Source organism: Mustela erminea, chromosome 9 (assembly GCF_009829155.1).
Source record: "Mustela erminea isolate mMusErm1 chromosome 9, mMusErm1.Pri, whole genome shotgun sequence".
NCBI classification, from domain to species: Eukaryota; Metazoa; Chordata; class Mammalia; order Carnivora; family Mustelidae; genus Mustela; species Mustela erminea.
In genome coordinates this window covers 59,531,544-59,546,671 of record NC_045622.1, presented here as the reverse complement: position 1 = coordinate 59,546,671, position 15,128 = coordinate 59,531,544, and the positions used below count along the sequence as shown (strand labels likewise).

Here is a 15,128-nt window from a genome sequence, read left to right as displayed (position 1 = left end):
GATGTGAGAGTTTTTATTAGATGCAGATGTGCTATGAGACATAGTCTCCTAGGTTTTGAAACATATTGTGCCTGCTTTTCACCGTTGTCCCAAGGCAGGGGAGGCAGGCTCCCCCCTGAGCAGAGAGCCCGATGCATGGCTCAATCCCAGGACCCTGAGATTATGACCTGAGCCAAGGGAGAGGCTTAACCCACTGAGCCACCCAGTGCCCCGATGCCACGCTAATTTAAAGCTCACCAGGGACTGGTGCAAAAAACACAGGCGGCAAGGGTAGTACAAAACAGCCATCCTCACTATCGGAAATACCAAAAAATCTTCACTCTGTGGCTTCTACATATGTTAACACAGATGATTCCAGGTGAGTCCTTGGGCCTTAGACGTGCACTGGGTGTGGGGAACATGGTGGATTGTTTTCAAGGAGAACACAACACTTTTTTGCTCCAAGAAATTGGCAGGATGATAAAAGGGCAATGGGATCTTAGAGTAGCTGTTTGTTCAAATGGGAAGATTTTGTCCATGCTGCTGTTCAGAATATTTCTGAGTCAATTAATCACACACTGGGTGAGATATTTTAAAGTGAGCCTCATAGGTAGGAGGAGGCTTGAGGAGGATTAGGGCTGATCGATGCACGGAAAGCTTATTTGTTTTAGGTCAGGAAATTATACATGTTTAGACTGGAAGAGTTCCAGTAGCAATGATGCCTCAAGTCATTCAGGGGAAATCACATCTGGCAACATGCTCATCAAGTATCTGAGGTAGTCAGGAGAAGGACAGGGTAACTTCTAGGAATGAATTATTGGCATTCAGGCAGAGTAATACATTTTATGTTTCTTCCTAATATTTTAAAATGCATTACATCATTTCATCCTCACAGTTACCATGTAGTGTGTTTCTACCAGTTAACTTTGCCTCAGTAATAAGGAATTGAGACAATGTAAAGTTTTAGAACTGGCTGAAGAGCATAGCTAAGGGATATCCCAAGGATGCAAACTGTCCTGATTGACTTCAGATCCATGTCCCATGGCTGATGTGTTCTTCAGAAGGTGGATTGAGGACTTCTATGAGAAATGAAGAGGAGACAGTTTGAGGCTCACCAGGAAGAAGACCTGTCTGACAGTTGGAGCGGTCCTGCAATGGACAAGCTCACTCAGAAACAGAGGGTCTCTCCCTGGGGTGTTGAGGCAGAGATCAAACAGTGAATGTCAGAGATCTTGTAGAGGGAAAGGTTTCCATAGCGTGTTGGGAGAGTGAATTTAGACCTAATCCCTTCCTTCTTTATGTTCTGGGAATCAGCCTGAGTCAGAATTAGTTTAAGTAGAACTAATGGTTCAGGATTCCTGCTGCAAATGAGACCCCTGACTGTTCTTCCTGTTCCCTGGATTTCAGGGTTTAAGATTTGTCTCCTGCCTCCTTCGAACATGTACATGTGTACACACAATGGTTGCTTCCAGCTAGTCCTTGTCATCCAGTGCCATTACTCGTTGCTCTCAAACCATGAACGTCTTAGTCTCTCCTCCCATGACTTCTCTCCATCAAGTCATCAAGTAGCACAAATATTCTTCCTGTGTTACTCTTCTGATGTGGCAAGGTCACGTCATCCTATCCCATCCTAGCACAACTATTCTTCTAACATATTCTCCATATGCCAGATCTCATTCTTCTGGATCAGATGGAGGTGATTTTTAAAGGCAAGAAAAGCCCTGTTTTTCCACCTAAGGTTTTGAAATTATTTTCTTTCAATTGTATTCTTATTTGTTATACTCCCCTTTACCTAAGCCCCAACAAACATCATCTCTGCTTATGACACAATTCATATGTGAAATTACTTACTGATTTGCAATCCAACTTTACATTTCATGCTTCTTTGATTTTTATCCAGTGTATTTCATCCCAAAATGCTCTTGCACCTCCTTTATCTGGCTACTGTCTCCTGAATAATGATTCTCCTTGATAAACAGATTTAATCTGCCCACTTTTATTAAAGCTACAAGATCTCCTTTTTTAATTCAGGAATATTTTTCTCCTGTGTAAAACTCTAGATCAATGGTTAGTAACCAGGTATGGTGTGCCCCTCCCCACACAGGAAGGTGACATTTGGTAACGTATGAGACATTTTTTGATTTTCCTGATGAGAGAGAATAATTTGCACCTATCTAAAGGGTAGGAGTCAGGGATGCTGCTCTGCCTAAGACAATGTAGAGAACTACACAGAATATAAAATCTATCTGATCAAAAATGCCGGTTGTGTAGAGATGAGAAAACCTGCTCTAGAAGAATAGCCATGAGGCCTCATGAAGCTGGAAAAGTAAAATTATCCTGAAGGAAGGAAACTACTTTCTTCACATGATGAATGTACTTTGAAGGAAGGTTTTCCCATGTTACTTATCTGATAGTGTGTTTACTGGCTCCTTTCCTTTTTACTGTCCTTTGGTTGACCGCCATATAAACTTCTGCCGAACTGAATTTTGCACATTCTTCTCTAAGTATTCTTCAGGTCAGGTATGACCCATGTAACCATGTTAAATTTCCCAAATGCCAACACCTGAAAAAGAGAGTAGCACACACTTTTGAGCCAAATCACAGTGTTAACTAGTATATGAGTGATCTGATATGTAAACTGGACCTATTTTGTATGTGCAGAATATAGTAAACATGTTTGTATGTATGCATTTTACCTGTGAAATAAGAAGGTACTATGGAAGTTTCTTCCCTCAGAATCTGAAAAGACATAAACTAATTAAAAACTATTGTATATTTTTGTACAATCCACCCTGACTTATTCGCACACTGAGAGACAGCTCATAATTCGTACTGAATTGGGTGATAAAATCTCAAAAGACAAAATCTTGTTTGTTCTTTGTGGATCAGTATCCCATGGAATTTGAATCCAAGTGGATCCATTTATAACAACAGCAAGTCTTAGTTTTTCATTAATATAATGGATTAATGATGTCAATACCATAGGTAAAGAAGACAATGTAATTTTTAAAGTCTTAGGAGCACAAATGATGTAGCATGTATTTAACAAATGGTAACCGTTAGTTTTGAATTCCAAGCACTCAGGATAGTGAAGATTCTTCTAAATACAGGATAAATAACTTTAACAGGTTGCCCCATTGTTTCTTCAAGTGCTTGAAACAGTTACATACAAAAAAATCACTAGCACATAATCCTCTCTTTGTGGTTAATAATATAACCTTCTGATTTGAGGAAAATCTAGGTTGACTCATATATTTGCAAAAAGGAAGGTTTCCAAAACAAGGAGTCTTAGAAAAGCCAGACTCACAGTTGAATTAAGTTAAGAATTAAGAAAACAGAGTAATAAATGCTCCTGCAATTGACTGAGATGTGTTTTAGAGAGCTTCGCAAGTCTCAAGGACAATCTAAAGTTATCAGAAGAACTTGAAGGAATATGGACAAGATGTGATTGTCTGTTTTTGTAAAAAATTGCCTGTCATTTTAAGCCATCATCATATTTTTATCTGTTTTATACTGGCTGAAATAATTTTTTAAATGAACTTGGAAATTGTTAAAAGAAAATGAATATAACTTGTGAATTAGTTTATTGCATATTCTGAGGAGAAAACACTTTCTGGAAGAAAATATAAATGCCAGTTGTAAGGAATCAGCAGGCAAGAAAATTCTTAGGGGCTTTGAAAATGATAAGGCAAATGCACTCATAAGGAGACCCTGATGATTATAGTTTAATGTGTTAGATTGAGCAGCAAAGGACAGAGACTAAGAATAGGATGGATATAACCATTTGAAAAACAATGTGAAGGGGCGCCTGTGTGGCTCAGTGGGTTAAAGCCTCTGCCTTCAGCTCAGGTCATGGTCCCAGGGTCCTGGGATCCAGCCAGGGCATCAGGCTTTCTGCTCCGCGGGGATCCTGCTTCCTCCCCTCTCTCTGCCTGCCTCTCTGCCTACTTGTGATCTCTGTCTGTCAAATAAATAAATAAAATCTTTAAAAAAAAAAAACAATGTGAAGAGATTTCATTGTATTTTCAGTGGGCAGAAGATGCAATAAAGAAAATATTAAATTTCACAGGGTGTCATTGTTTTTACAAATACTTAAGAATAAATGTATATTCAGCCTTAGGGATTGAAAAATGATTACTGATGGGCAGAGAGAAGAGCAGAGAGCACAGACTGGCATTTCAAATACATACAAGAGATGTGCAAAAAGCATGACACAGTAGGAACAAGCTCTGATAGAAACTGCCACAGAAGACAGCCATGAATTAAAAGTAATTGATTTCTTTTCACAGAGAAGAAGAAGGAAAAGTTGCACCATGCATGATTAGGTTTTGGAAAAACATAGAAACTTTGACAAATTAGGTTGAAAACACTCTGAATGGAGGAAAGAGGGAACAGACTGGGAAGATGCTATGCTGAGAAGACAAGCTGATGAGCTGCAAAACTGAAAAATACTCTGGTCAAACTTGTCTTCTGATTATGGTCAGCGGAATCAGTCAGCAGCACCATGGTTGCTGACAGCCTAGTGGGCGTCTAGTTCTCAAAGTGCCTGGACTCTGCATTAAATAAATTTTTCCAGGTCCAATTAGCAGGTCACAAAAAAAGCACATATGATGAGCGGAAAGCACAAGATACAAGGAAACTCTTTTTGTTCTATTAGTCATGGAATAGAAAAAACCACCCTATCCATTTAACTTTTGTCATTGAAAGTGATAAAAGCATGTTGAAACACCGACCTGATGGTTGTTCTTACAATGACTTTCTGAAAAGAGAAAATTTGAAAGGATTCATTGAAAAGATACAATAAGATGGATGATATTCCATTGCACGTCTTCTTTATGCATTCACTTGTTGATGGGCACTGAGGTTTTTTCTATATCTTGGCTATTGTGCATAATGCTGCAGTGAACAAGAGACTGAATATATCTCTTCAATATTCCTCTTTTCCAGTCCTTTCTGTGTGTGTGTGTGTGTGTGTGTGTGTATATATATACACACTGATATGTACTCTGATATATATATATATCAGAGGTGGAATTACTGGATTACATGTAGATTGTTTTTAAGTTTTTGATGCACTTCCACATTGCTGTCCTTAGTGGTTGGCAAACAAACATTCCCACTAACTAGGTACAATGGGTCCCTGTTCTCCACTTCCTCTGCAACATTTGTTACCTCTGAATGATGACAGCCATTGTAATAGAACTGAGGTGATATTTCACTGGTTTTCATTTGCATTTCTGTGATGATTAGTTTATTCATGCAGGAGGAAGAAAAAAATCCTGCCCTTTGTGACCAAATGGTGAACTCTAAGTACATTATGATCTGTGAGAAGAGTCAGAGAGAGAAATTCCAACACTGTATGCTATCATATATGTGGAATGTTCAAAAAGCTGAATAAGGAAAAATTAAAAATAAAAATTATGTGTAACAGGGGCTGAAGGACAAAAAAAGAGAGGGGTTATTTTATTAGTAGATAAATAAGTTCTGAAGATCTAAGGCACAGGATAATGATGACAAATAAAAATCATGTATTAAAAACATCAAACTTACCAAGAGACTAGATCTTAATTTTTCCAACCATGAGAAAGAAGACATAACAAAGCAATGTGATAGAGTGCTGGCTAACACTACAATGGAACTCAAAGTGCAATATGCAAATGTATCAAATCAAAAGGCCATGCACCCTAGGCTTAGAAGATTTCATGTCACTTATCTTTCACATATATATAGGATCGAGAGGATGAAATATGCATTATCTGACTAAGGTATACTTTGTTAAAATAAAGTATTTTCTTCTTATTTTTTTTTATTCTCATAGTCTTGATGAGGAATAGAAGATGAAACAGCAACACCACTACTTGATTCTACAGACCAAATCATCATGCTCATACCCAATGGTTCCGTCTTCATGCCCCCTGTCCTGACACTCACTGGCATTCCTGGGCTGGAGTCAGTGCAGCATTGGATTGGGATTCCGTTCTGTGTCATGTATTTCATCGCTGTGATTGGGAATTCCCTAATTTTGGGTATAATCAAATATGAGCACAGCCTCCATAAGCCCATGTACATATTTTTGGCCATGCTGGGGGCCACGGACATTGCACTTAGCACCTGCATTCTTCCCAAAATGTTAGGCATCTTCTGGTTCCACTTGCCAGAGATTTCCTTTGAAGCCTGCCTTTTACAAATGTGGTTTATTCACTCATTCCAGGCAGTTGAATCAGGCATCCTACTGGCAATGGCCCTAGATCGATATGTGGCCATCTGTGACCCCCTGAGACACACCACTATCTTCTCCCAACAACTCTTGATTCAAATTGCAGTTGCAGTGACACTCAGGGGTGCTATTCTTGGAGCACCATGCCTGGTGCTCATCAAATGTCGTCTTAAACTCTATCGAACCACAGTGATCTCCCACACTTATTGTGAGCACATGGCCATCGTGAAACTGGCCATTGAAGATGTCCGCATCAACAAGATATATGGTCTTTTTGTTGCCTTCAGTATCTTAGGGTTTGACATAATCTTCATCACCTTGTCTTACATTCAAATCTTTATCACTGTGTTTCAGTTGTCCCAGAAGGAGGCACGATTCAAGGCCTTTAATACCTGCATCGCGCACATCTGTGTCTTCTTACAGTTCTACCTCCTTGCCTTCTTCTCCTTCTTCACACATAGGTTTGGTGCGCACATACCACCATATGTTCATATCCTCTTATCAAACCTGTACCTGTTAGTCCCTCCTTTCCTCAACCCTATAGTTTATGGTGTGAAAACCAAAGAAATTCGTGACCATATCCTGAAAATATTTTTCTCTAAAAAACTATCTTGATCATTACTGGCTCATTCTACAGATATTTTAATTTCATTTAATGTAGGAACATCAATGTGGTGAAAAGGTAATATCTTCCAGAAATACCCATGTCCAAAATTGTTTTATTTTAGATGCTCATAAGTGAATGGGACATTCAACAACTGTTATATACCACAGAACAATGGTTTACTTTTCATATAAGGAAGAACTTATAATCTTAATTCAAAATTTTCTGTTATTCCTGTGTATTTGTCCTATTTATTTAAATGTAGGGGTTCCTGTCTGGCTACAGTTAGACCTACATAGAAATCAAATTATAGAAACTAGGATAATTCCAGTTTCTTCCAATGACCATGTCATACATCAATATTCTCAAAATGGTAATTTAACCCACAGCTATAGTTTTGGCTATCTCAGTTTCTAATATTTACTCTTTATCTTTATTTTGATACATTTGGAATCACCTCTGTTTGTCTATACTATCTGAAATACTGTTAAATATAAAAATGATGTAAAAGCATTGATAATGATATGAACAAGACCAAGTAGATATGGATATAGACTATAAACAGTGATGAATATGTATAGAAAAAATATACTAAAAAGATTTATAGAAAATTTAAGCCTATTCACTAATATGCCTTCATGTGCTTTTTGGAGTTTATTGAAATAGTTCACATTTAATAAATTTGCACATACATGAAGTATAAGATTTGATAAATTTTGGCATCTACACACCTATGGATCCATCACAACAGTTAAGATAATGAACTGAAACACTACTCCTAAAAGTTTCCAATGCTCCTTTTTGACCAATTCCTACTGAACCTCCTTATACCCCTGGCAGGCCCCCAAAAACCTTCAATCTACTTTCTGTCACTAGGGAGTAGTTTGTATTCTCAAGAATTTTACAAATTTGACTCATGCAGTGTAAATCTTTTGTGGTCTCTTCTTTCATTCACTGACATGCTTTTTTTCAGGAATGAAAATATGATCAGTACTTACACAGAAACAATCCTTCTATAGACACACATGTAAATGGTTTTATCTAATTAGAGTTTCACCCAAATGTGTAAGTTGAAGTTCCAGAAATGAACACATAGAAATCTAATTCAACTAGTAATTGTCTATGCTCGTATCTTGAGTATAAAACCCATATCTTATTTATACTTGATTCCACAGTACATGGGGCAATCAATGCCTGAGACTTCTTAGAACCTCCGTAAAAATGACATTGGAAAATGAACACCTCAGACATTTTCTTGCTATTGATCAGGGGTATTCCAAAGGAACCAGTCTGAAGGCTTGAGGTACTATGCAACATCAGTATAGATAATATCTGCATAGAAAGGAGTTTATTCCCATATTAATAAGATAAACAAAGATGATGTCATGAATGATCATTATGGATCCTGAAATAAAGTATGAGTGAAACACAAAACTAGAAGAGGAGAGACTGACTCTTAAAACAGTGATTTCAGATCTTCACTCTTTGCTAATCCTCTGCCCATATCCCTTCAACCTCTGTCAGGATGCTTCAACAATAGCTATCTGGTTTAATTTTCTTCATTCAAGCATCAAGTGAACTAATAAGATGCTTACTGAAAAAAAAAATGAACCTACAGAGAGAAACACAGGGATCTCCAATGTTGGATTTAGACATAGTCAGAGGAAAGAAAAAAAACAAGAAAACATACCGATATAGAAAATGGAGGGGATGATAGTGTTCAAATGGCAGAGGTGGAGGATATTTTTTGGGAAATAAAGTCTTGTTGAATAAAACAAATAAATCTGAGTCGTAACGTTTTGGTGCTTAGTAAAATTCACGTGAACATGAAGTATATAAAGTAAGAAACGGCAAATACCATGATAGAAGGAAGAAAACACATTTGTGGATATTAGACAAGGAAAAAAGATGTTTAAAAAGATAATAAATGTTTAATTAATTCATTTGAATTCCATATTAGGGGATTCAATATTTCAGGAAGTTGTGGCTACCATTGTGCATCCTGAGTACTTGATGACATTATCCCTCCAAGGGAAGAAAATGGCAAACATGAATTTTTAGACTATAGACAAAATATAAAGAATGGAGATAACTGTGTGATATTTCAGAAAAAGAAATCAAAACTAATAGAATATGATAGTAGCGTTGCTATGATTTGGACCTGTGTACAAATGTTGAATGAAGGTATGACAGTGGGCATCCAGGCCTTTCTCTCAATCTAATGGAGACTTTGGCTTAATAATTTTAAGTATATCAGCTAGGTTTCTCAGGGATATATTAGGTCAGTTTAACAAGTTCTCCATTGCTCCTGTTTTTCTGATGGCTTTTAAATAAATGCATATTGAATATTTTCATATTTTTTCTGTAGTTATTGAAATGGTCACATAATATTTTTATTTTGATTACATGATAAGTAACACTGATTGACTTTCTTTTCTGTTATTTCCAAATATTTAATTGACACATATGATTATAAAAACAAAAATAGCATGCATATACTGAATTTAGAGGAAGACAGCTGACTATTGACCATTCAAAATCCAGCAGATGAGGAAAGGCTGAGGGAAGCCCAACTCAACTCCCTAGAACACCAGTTGGTGTGGTCTGGCTACAGAGAGTGTCAGCGAGCTCCAGAGGTCACTTCAGAAGTCAAATAAGAACACCTGTTGTGGGCAATCTGAGTGGCTGAGTAGGTAAAGCCTTTGATTCAGGTCATGATCCCAGGATCCTGGGATCCAACAACACATAAGGCTCCTTGCTCAACAGAGAGCCTGCTTCTCCACTGCCTGCCATTCCTCCTGCTTTTGCTGTGCTCTCTCTCTCTCTCTCTCTCCCTGTGTGTGTGTGTCAAATAAATAAATTAATTAATAAAATCTTTTTTTAAAAATGGAAAAAGAGTGTCTATTGCATTATTCTCATTTTACCAGTGATGGACATGAGGCTCTGGTGAATTACAATAAATATACAGAAGCACAAACAGCCCAAGTTTCAGTCCTGACTAGGAAGGAGCAGAGCTATTTCCTTCCAAAAGTTGGCTCTTTACCACCATGAGCTGTTGAAATGACCTCACAGCATTGTGGAATATATATTTTGCCTGTGGCATTCTGTTTCTCTCAGGTCACCAGTGGAATGTGCACACCTGCTAATACATTAACTGGTGCCATTCGCATTGGCATTTGACCAGGGCTTGAGAATACTTTAGTTATATCAAATCTACTTTTGCTATCCCTAGAGGTGGTTTGTCAGAGCACAATATCATCCTTCCTGTTCTCCTTGATGAACAAACCACAGCTGATCTACTGAGAGAACTTCCATGTGAAACACAAGGGCCTGGGCCAAGAGATTTTAATCCACACATGGATCCGTTTGGTATTTAGCATGCCCTTTTTGTCTCCCTTCCAGGTCAGAGTTGTTCCATGCTGGAGATTTAGGAACGTAGCAACTTTTCAAGGTATAAAGAAGACCTGCCCGCAAAGTCATGCTGAATGCACAGTCACTGAAGAGCTGCTTCACTCCCACCTCTGAGGTCCCCTTTAACCGAGTGTTGCAGCTAATTAGATGCAGAGTCCAAGGTAATATAGGCAACCACATGGACCAGCTAATGGGTGGAGGTACATGTCTCTGTGGCATATGCACTGTCTATGATGCAAGGAATGAGGGACTTACTCCAAAAGGCATGCTTTCTTAAGAGCAGAAAGAGATGGCCTTAAGTTAAAGGCAGACAAACAAATAGCATAGCCCGGTAATCAGACAGATGAACAAGAGGGCTGACTATGCAATAGGCTCCCTCCCACTTCCAAACTTCTTCCCCACAACCTGCAAACATCCTCCTCCCTGGGATCATGGTACTGCATCTGGAAACCCTTTGAATCTCCATGGGATGGCCAAGAGTATGTAAGTGAGATAAATGAGAAGAGGCTCCCATTTGTTTTATTTCCAATTTCCTCTCCTTAAAACACATAGATAAAGTTGGCCACTTTGCTCAGGCAAGACATGGAGTCCCACGCTATGCATTCCCCATTTTGTGTTCCATTTCTCCATTATATAAGTGAGAATGAGGAATCCCAATCTGTGGAAGTGTGAACACAATGTGCTGTTTGACCAAGAGAATCTACTTCAACACTGTCAGCTCCTGGATGCAGAGGATACATTTCAGGTCTCCTGGGAATTGAGTAAGATGCTCCTCCTGAGAAATGGTGGCTGTTCCTCTGGCTCTGACTGTCCTTCTTTACCACAGGGAGTAAAAAATGTCTCAAGATTTGCAAAAGCTTATCAAGTTTGGTCATCAGGGAAAATTATGTCAAAACACACAGATATTCCAGCGCTGGGACCAGCAAAGAGCAACCTTCTCCTGCTCCATTCACTTCCCACCACTGCTTCTGGATACTAAGTAAGTGAGTAGCTGGGTAAACTGGGCATGAAATTCTTTGTGTTGAGAGATGAACACAAGTAGAGTCAGTGAATGTAGATTCCAGAAGCAAACTTACAAATCATAGAAAGAAAGAGTTCTAATAACTTTTTTGATAGAGTCTGACTTTGAAGTTTTAGGAGCTACAATTCAACAGCAGTCATGCTGGACTGGTCGATCTGCTTTAGAACATTGGGAGGTTAAGGAAGTTAGCAGCATGCCACTAGAGAAGGTGGGCAGAAGTGCAGCTGTTTTCCTTGAAGGAGAGCAGATCATGGGTAACTTGAATCTTGTGCTATTATAACTGAAGATGTATAACTCAAAAAGGGGACAGTGCCTGCAGGGAATGTGTTTCTTCCCCAGGAGGAGGTCTTTCTGAGAGTGAGGGTTGCATAGCAGACAGGCAGGGCAGGCTTGCAAAGGCCTCAGCACACATGCAGTGGGCTGCCATGAATGCTGCTGTAGGTGGATGATGTGGGAGAATAATTTCCACAGTTTGCCAAATTTAAAATTTCTGAGTAGAAACTAGGGTTGTTGGGGTCCAGGGAGAAACCTCAGATTAATATTTGGAGGGTGTGACTTGATCTATGGGCAAATGTTTCAAAATGCTTAAGAAAACAACACTTTGAAGACGTATGGATCAGCTTCACTTAGAGTCAGACAGCTGCTCACTTTAAATAAAAAATTACCCATGCATAATCTTGTCAACGCCTTAATGGAACTAGGGTTAGTTGCTGGTGTGCAGTTGTTGGGGAGTGTGAAGTGTACTCGGCAGCAGCCTACATATTACAATGAGAAGTCTGTCTTGGAGACTTCTTTTCCTGTCTGTGCTGACTCCCCAGGCACTTCCACCTGACTGTACCTATGTGTTTGGCAACTATCCTCCATGGAATCACCTAGATAGTTCTCAAAGAGCCCCACTCCCTCACATTTTTCTTGTGTCGGCTTCTGTGGAAGATAAAAATTAGAACTTTCTAGTTCCTTCAGCACTATGCAGCCCCAGTGTCTACACAAGGATCATCTCTGCCAACCCTGGGCTCCCAATCTCATTCCATGACCTCTCCCCACATCACCTCAGCCTCTTCCCTATGTCCATTCTAGTGGAGATACCCACAGTTTCTCTTTTATACCAGGTACTCTTTAACCCTTTTGATTTTATTTAATATTGTCAAACTGGCCTTCCTGTATGATATGTGCAAAAAAGAGCATGAGATGCTGTCCGTGGTTATCTAACAGAAGCATTCCTATTCAACACTTGTGTCTTGAATCAGAATTGCCATTCAGATTTATGCCCCTGCCATTACGTGGAGTCAGAGTGCCGCAGCTATAGCATATTTGGAAATCTCTTGGTGATCAGGAAGTTCAAGGTGAGGAGAATCATTAGGACCCCATTAATGGCGTCTCAACCCTATAAAGGGAACTACAATTGATTCTTTGTCAAAGAAGTGTCGGTATGTTCTACAGAAATAACCAGCTTTGCTAATCTGAAGTGAAAGGAGAATAAAAAGGAGAGAGAAAACTAGAGAAAAGTCAGGCTCAGGGTACAGTGGATTTTCTTGTTTCGTGCTTTGATATTTCTCTGTCTACAGTATCATTCCATTTATTCTTTTCTCTCTGATTTCCACGACCAGGTTGGAAGGAAGAGAAGATGGATTGGGTGAGGAAGGACACCACCACTCAGCAGTCTGATCATGCTAGCCTCATCATAGTCATGGTGTCCAAATATTCAATTGTCATGCAGTGGATAACTCTTAGTGTGGGTGGATGATTTGACCCACGTGCATACTTTGATCTTCCCTTTGACATTTCCAGATTCATTTAAAAAATGAAAAATAAGCCGATGAAGTTGGTTCTCCTACTTTTGTCATTCAGTAATTGTATGACTATATAAGAATAAGATATATTAGAATACACAGAATCACAGTTTGGTAATCTATACCCCTTTGCTCTAAAAGGCCCTGAACTGCCATGCCTATTACAAATGGCACTGTGTTCATGCCCTCTGTGTTGACCTTCATTGGGATCCCTGGCCTGGAGACTATACAGTGTTGGATAGGCATTCCATTCTGTGCTATGTACATCATTGCTTTGGCGGGAAATTCTCTGCTTTTGATCATCATCAAAACTGAACCCAGCCTCCATGAGCCTATGTATATCTTTCTGGCCATGTTGGGAGCTACAGACATTGCACTTAGCACCATCATTGTCCCTAAGATGCTTGGAATTTTTTGGTTCCACTTGCCAGAGATCTATTTTGATGTTTGCCTCTTTCAGATGTGGCTCATCCACACATTTCAGGGTATCGAATCAGGGGTCCTGCTGGCTATGGCTCTGGACCGCTATGTAGCAATCTGTTATCCTCTGAGACATGCTACCATATTTAACCGACAACTAGTCACACACACTGCTGTTGGGGTAATACTGCGGCCTGCCATTCTGGTCATCCCATGCCTATTGCTCATAAAGTGTCGTCTGAAATTTTACAGAACCAAGTTAATATCCCACACCTACTGTGAACACATGGCTCTTGTGAAGCTTGCCACTGAAGATGTTTCCATCAACAAATTCTATGGTCTCCTTGGAGCCTTTATTGTTGGTGGCCTGGACTTCATTTTGATCAACCTCTCCTATGTACAAATATTTATCACTGTCTTCCACCTGCCCCAGAAAGAGGCACGTCTGAAGGCATTTAATACCTGTGTTCCCCACATATGTGTCTTCTTCCAGTTCTATCTCCTGGCTTTTTTTTCCTTTTTCACCCACAGGTCTCGATCATATATTCCATCATATATACACATCACCTTATCCAACCTTTACCTACTGGTTCCGCCTTTCTTCAACCCCCTTGTCTATGGGGTAAAGACCAAACACATCCGAGATAAGGTAGTAAAAATGTTCCGTTCTAAAGACCAGGGCTGATATTTGATGGACATACTTCCTCTTACAGATTTCATGGCTCATCTATTGGTCCTATGTGATGTGAAAGTCCAGTGAATACTTTGGAATATCATCAGACTTCATGAATAAATTAATAAATACACAAATTATTATATTAAATAATCCCAAAGGATACTGACTTTAAGTTAAAAAGCAGTCAGAAGAAACAGAGGGAAATTAGAAGAGCAGAGAAGATACTGAAATATTAAATTCTTGGCTATAAGAAAAGTCAGAACACATGACTTCCTTAGCCACCTGATACTGTCCAGGGCAGAATAGAAAAATTTGAGATCCTTTTTCAGATTGTAGAGGAACATAATACCTACACTGATTCTTTTATACTTAGAGCAGTAAAATCAACCTCCTTTATATAATATGCAAGTTCCACTACATTCTTTCTCCAACTATTCTAAAATCTTTTTTTTTTAACTCTTTTTATTTTTTTTTTAAATCTTCTTTAGTGTTTACTTTGTAACTTAAAAATTATCTCTGGACTATCACTTTGTTAAATATAATCTGAACTTTGAAATAAATTTCTTATAAATATTTCATTGTCTCAAAGCCTATGCTTACTAAGTAATTCATGTTTAATCAAATTGATTTAGGTCAAATCAATTGACCTAAAATATGTTTGTTCCATCAAATCTGGAATTAAGACATATAATATTATGCTTATTTTTTGTTGTTCTTAAGTGGTCATTTAATTTCTTCATTTGTATAAAGATCAAGTTGAGAAAAGTTCTGATTTTTTTTTAGGGATATGTAAGTAATTTTTAGACTAATTGTAGACAATATTATTCTAAACCTTTGCTCAATCATTTTCCTGATTCAACCAAAAATAACGCTTTCATCTAAGAAATCTAGACAGAAATTCTGGAGTCTAGGAATCGCACTACCTTACTTTTCCAAGGTATGTTTTTATTTTTCATGCAAAGCAAAGTACATTTTGTTATTCATTAAGACGATTATACACTAATGTTTAC

At 38.6% G+C, this 15,128-nt stretch overlaps 2 protein-coding genes across 2 annotated transcripts; both read left to right on the top strand.

Moving 5' to 3' along the window:
- The first annotated feature begins 5,860 nt into the window (after positions 1 to 5,860).
- Positions 5,861 to 6,811, top strand: LOC116600173 (olfactory receptor 52A5-like). The gene has a single exon (XM_032360299.1). The coding sequence runs from the start codon at positions 5,861 to 5,863 to the stop codon at positions 6,809 to 6,811; it is 951 nt and encodes a 316-aa protein (XP_032216190.1).
- A 6,365-nt stretch (positions 6,812 to 13,176) lies between these two features.
- Positions 13,177 to 14,127, top strand: LOC116599794 (olfactory receptor 52A5-like). Its single transcript, XM_032359767.1, has one exon. It carries the CDS (start codon positions 13,177 to 13,179, stop codon positions 14,125 to 14,127), a length of 951 nt encoding a protein of 316 aa, XP_032215658.1.
- Positions 14,128 to 15,128: the final 1,001 nt, after the last annotated feature.

Bases quoted from the DNA above. Each gene is read 5' to 3' on its own strand.
- LOC116600173 (XM_032360299.1), top strand. From the start codon at position 5,861: ATGCTCATACCCAATGGTTCCGTCTTCATGCCCCCTGTCCTGACACTC.
- LOC116599794 (XM_032359767.1), top strand. From the start codon at position 13,177: ATGCCTATTACAAATGGCACTGTGTTCATGCCCTCTGTGTTGACCTTC.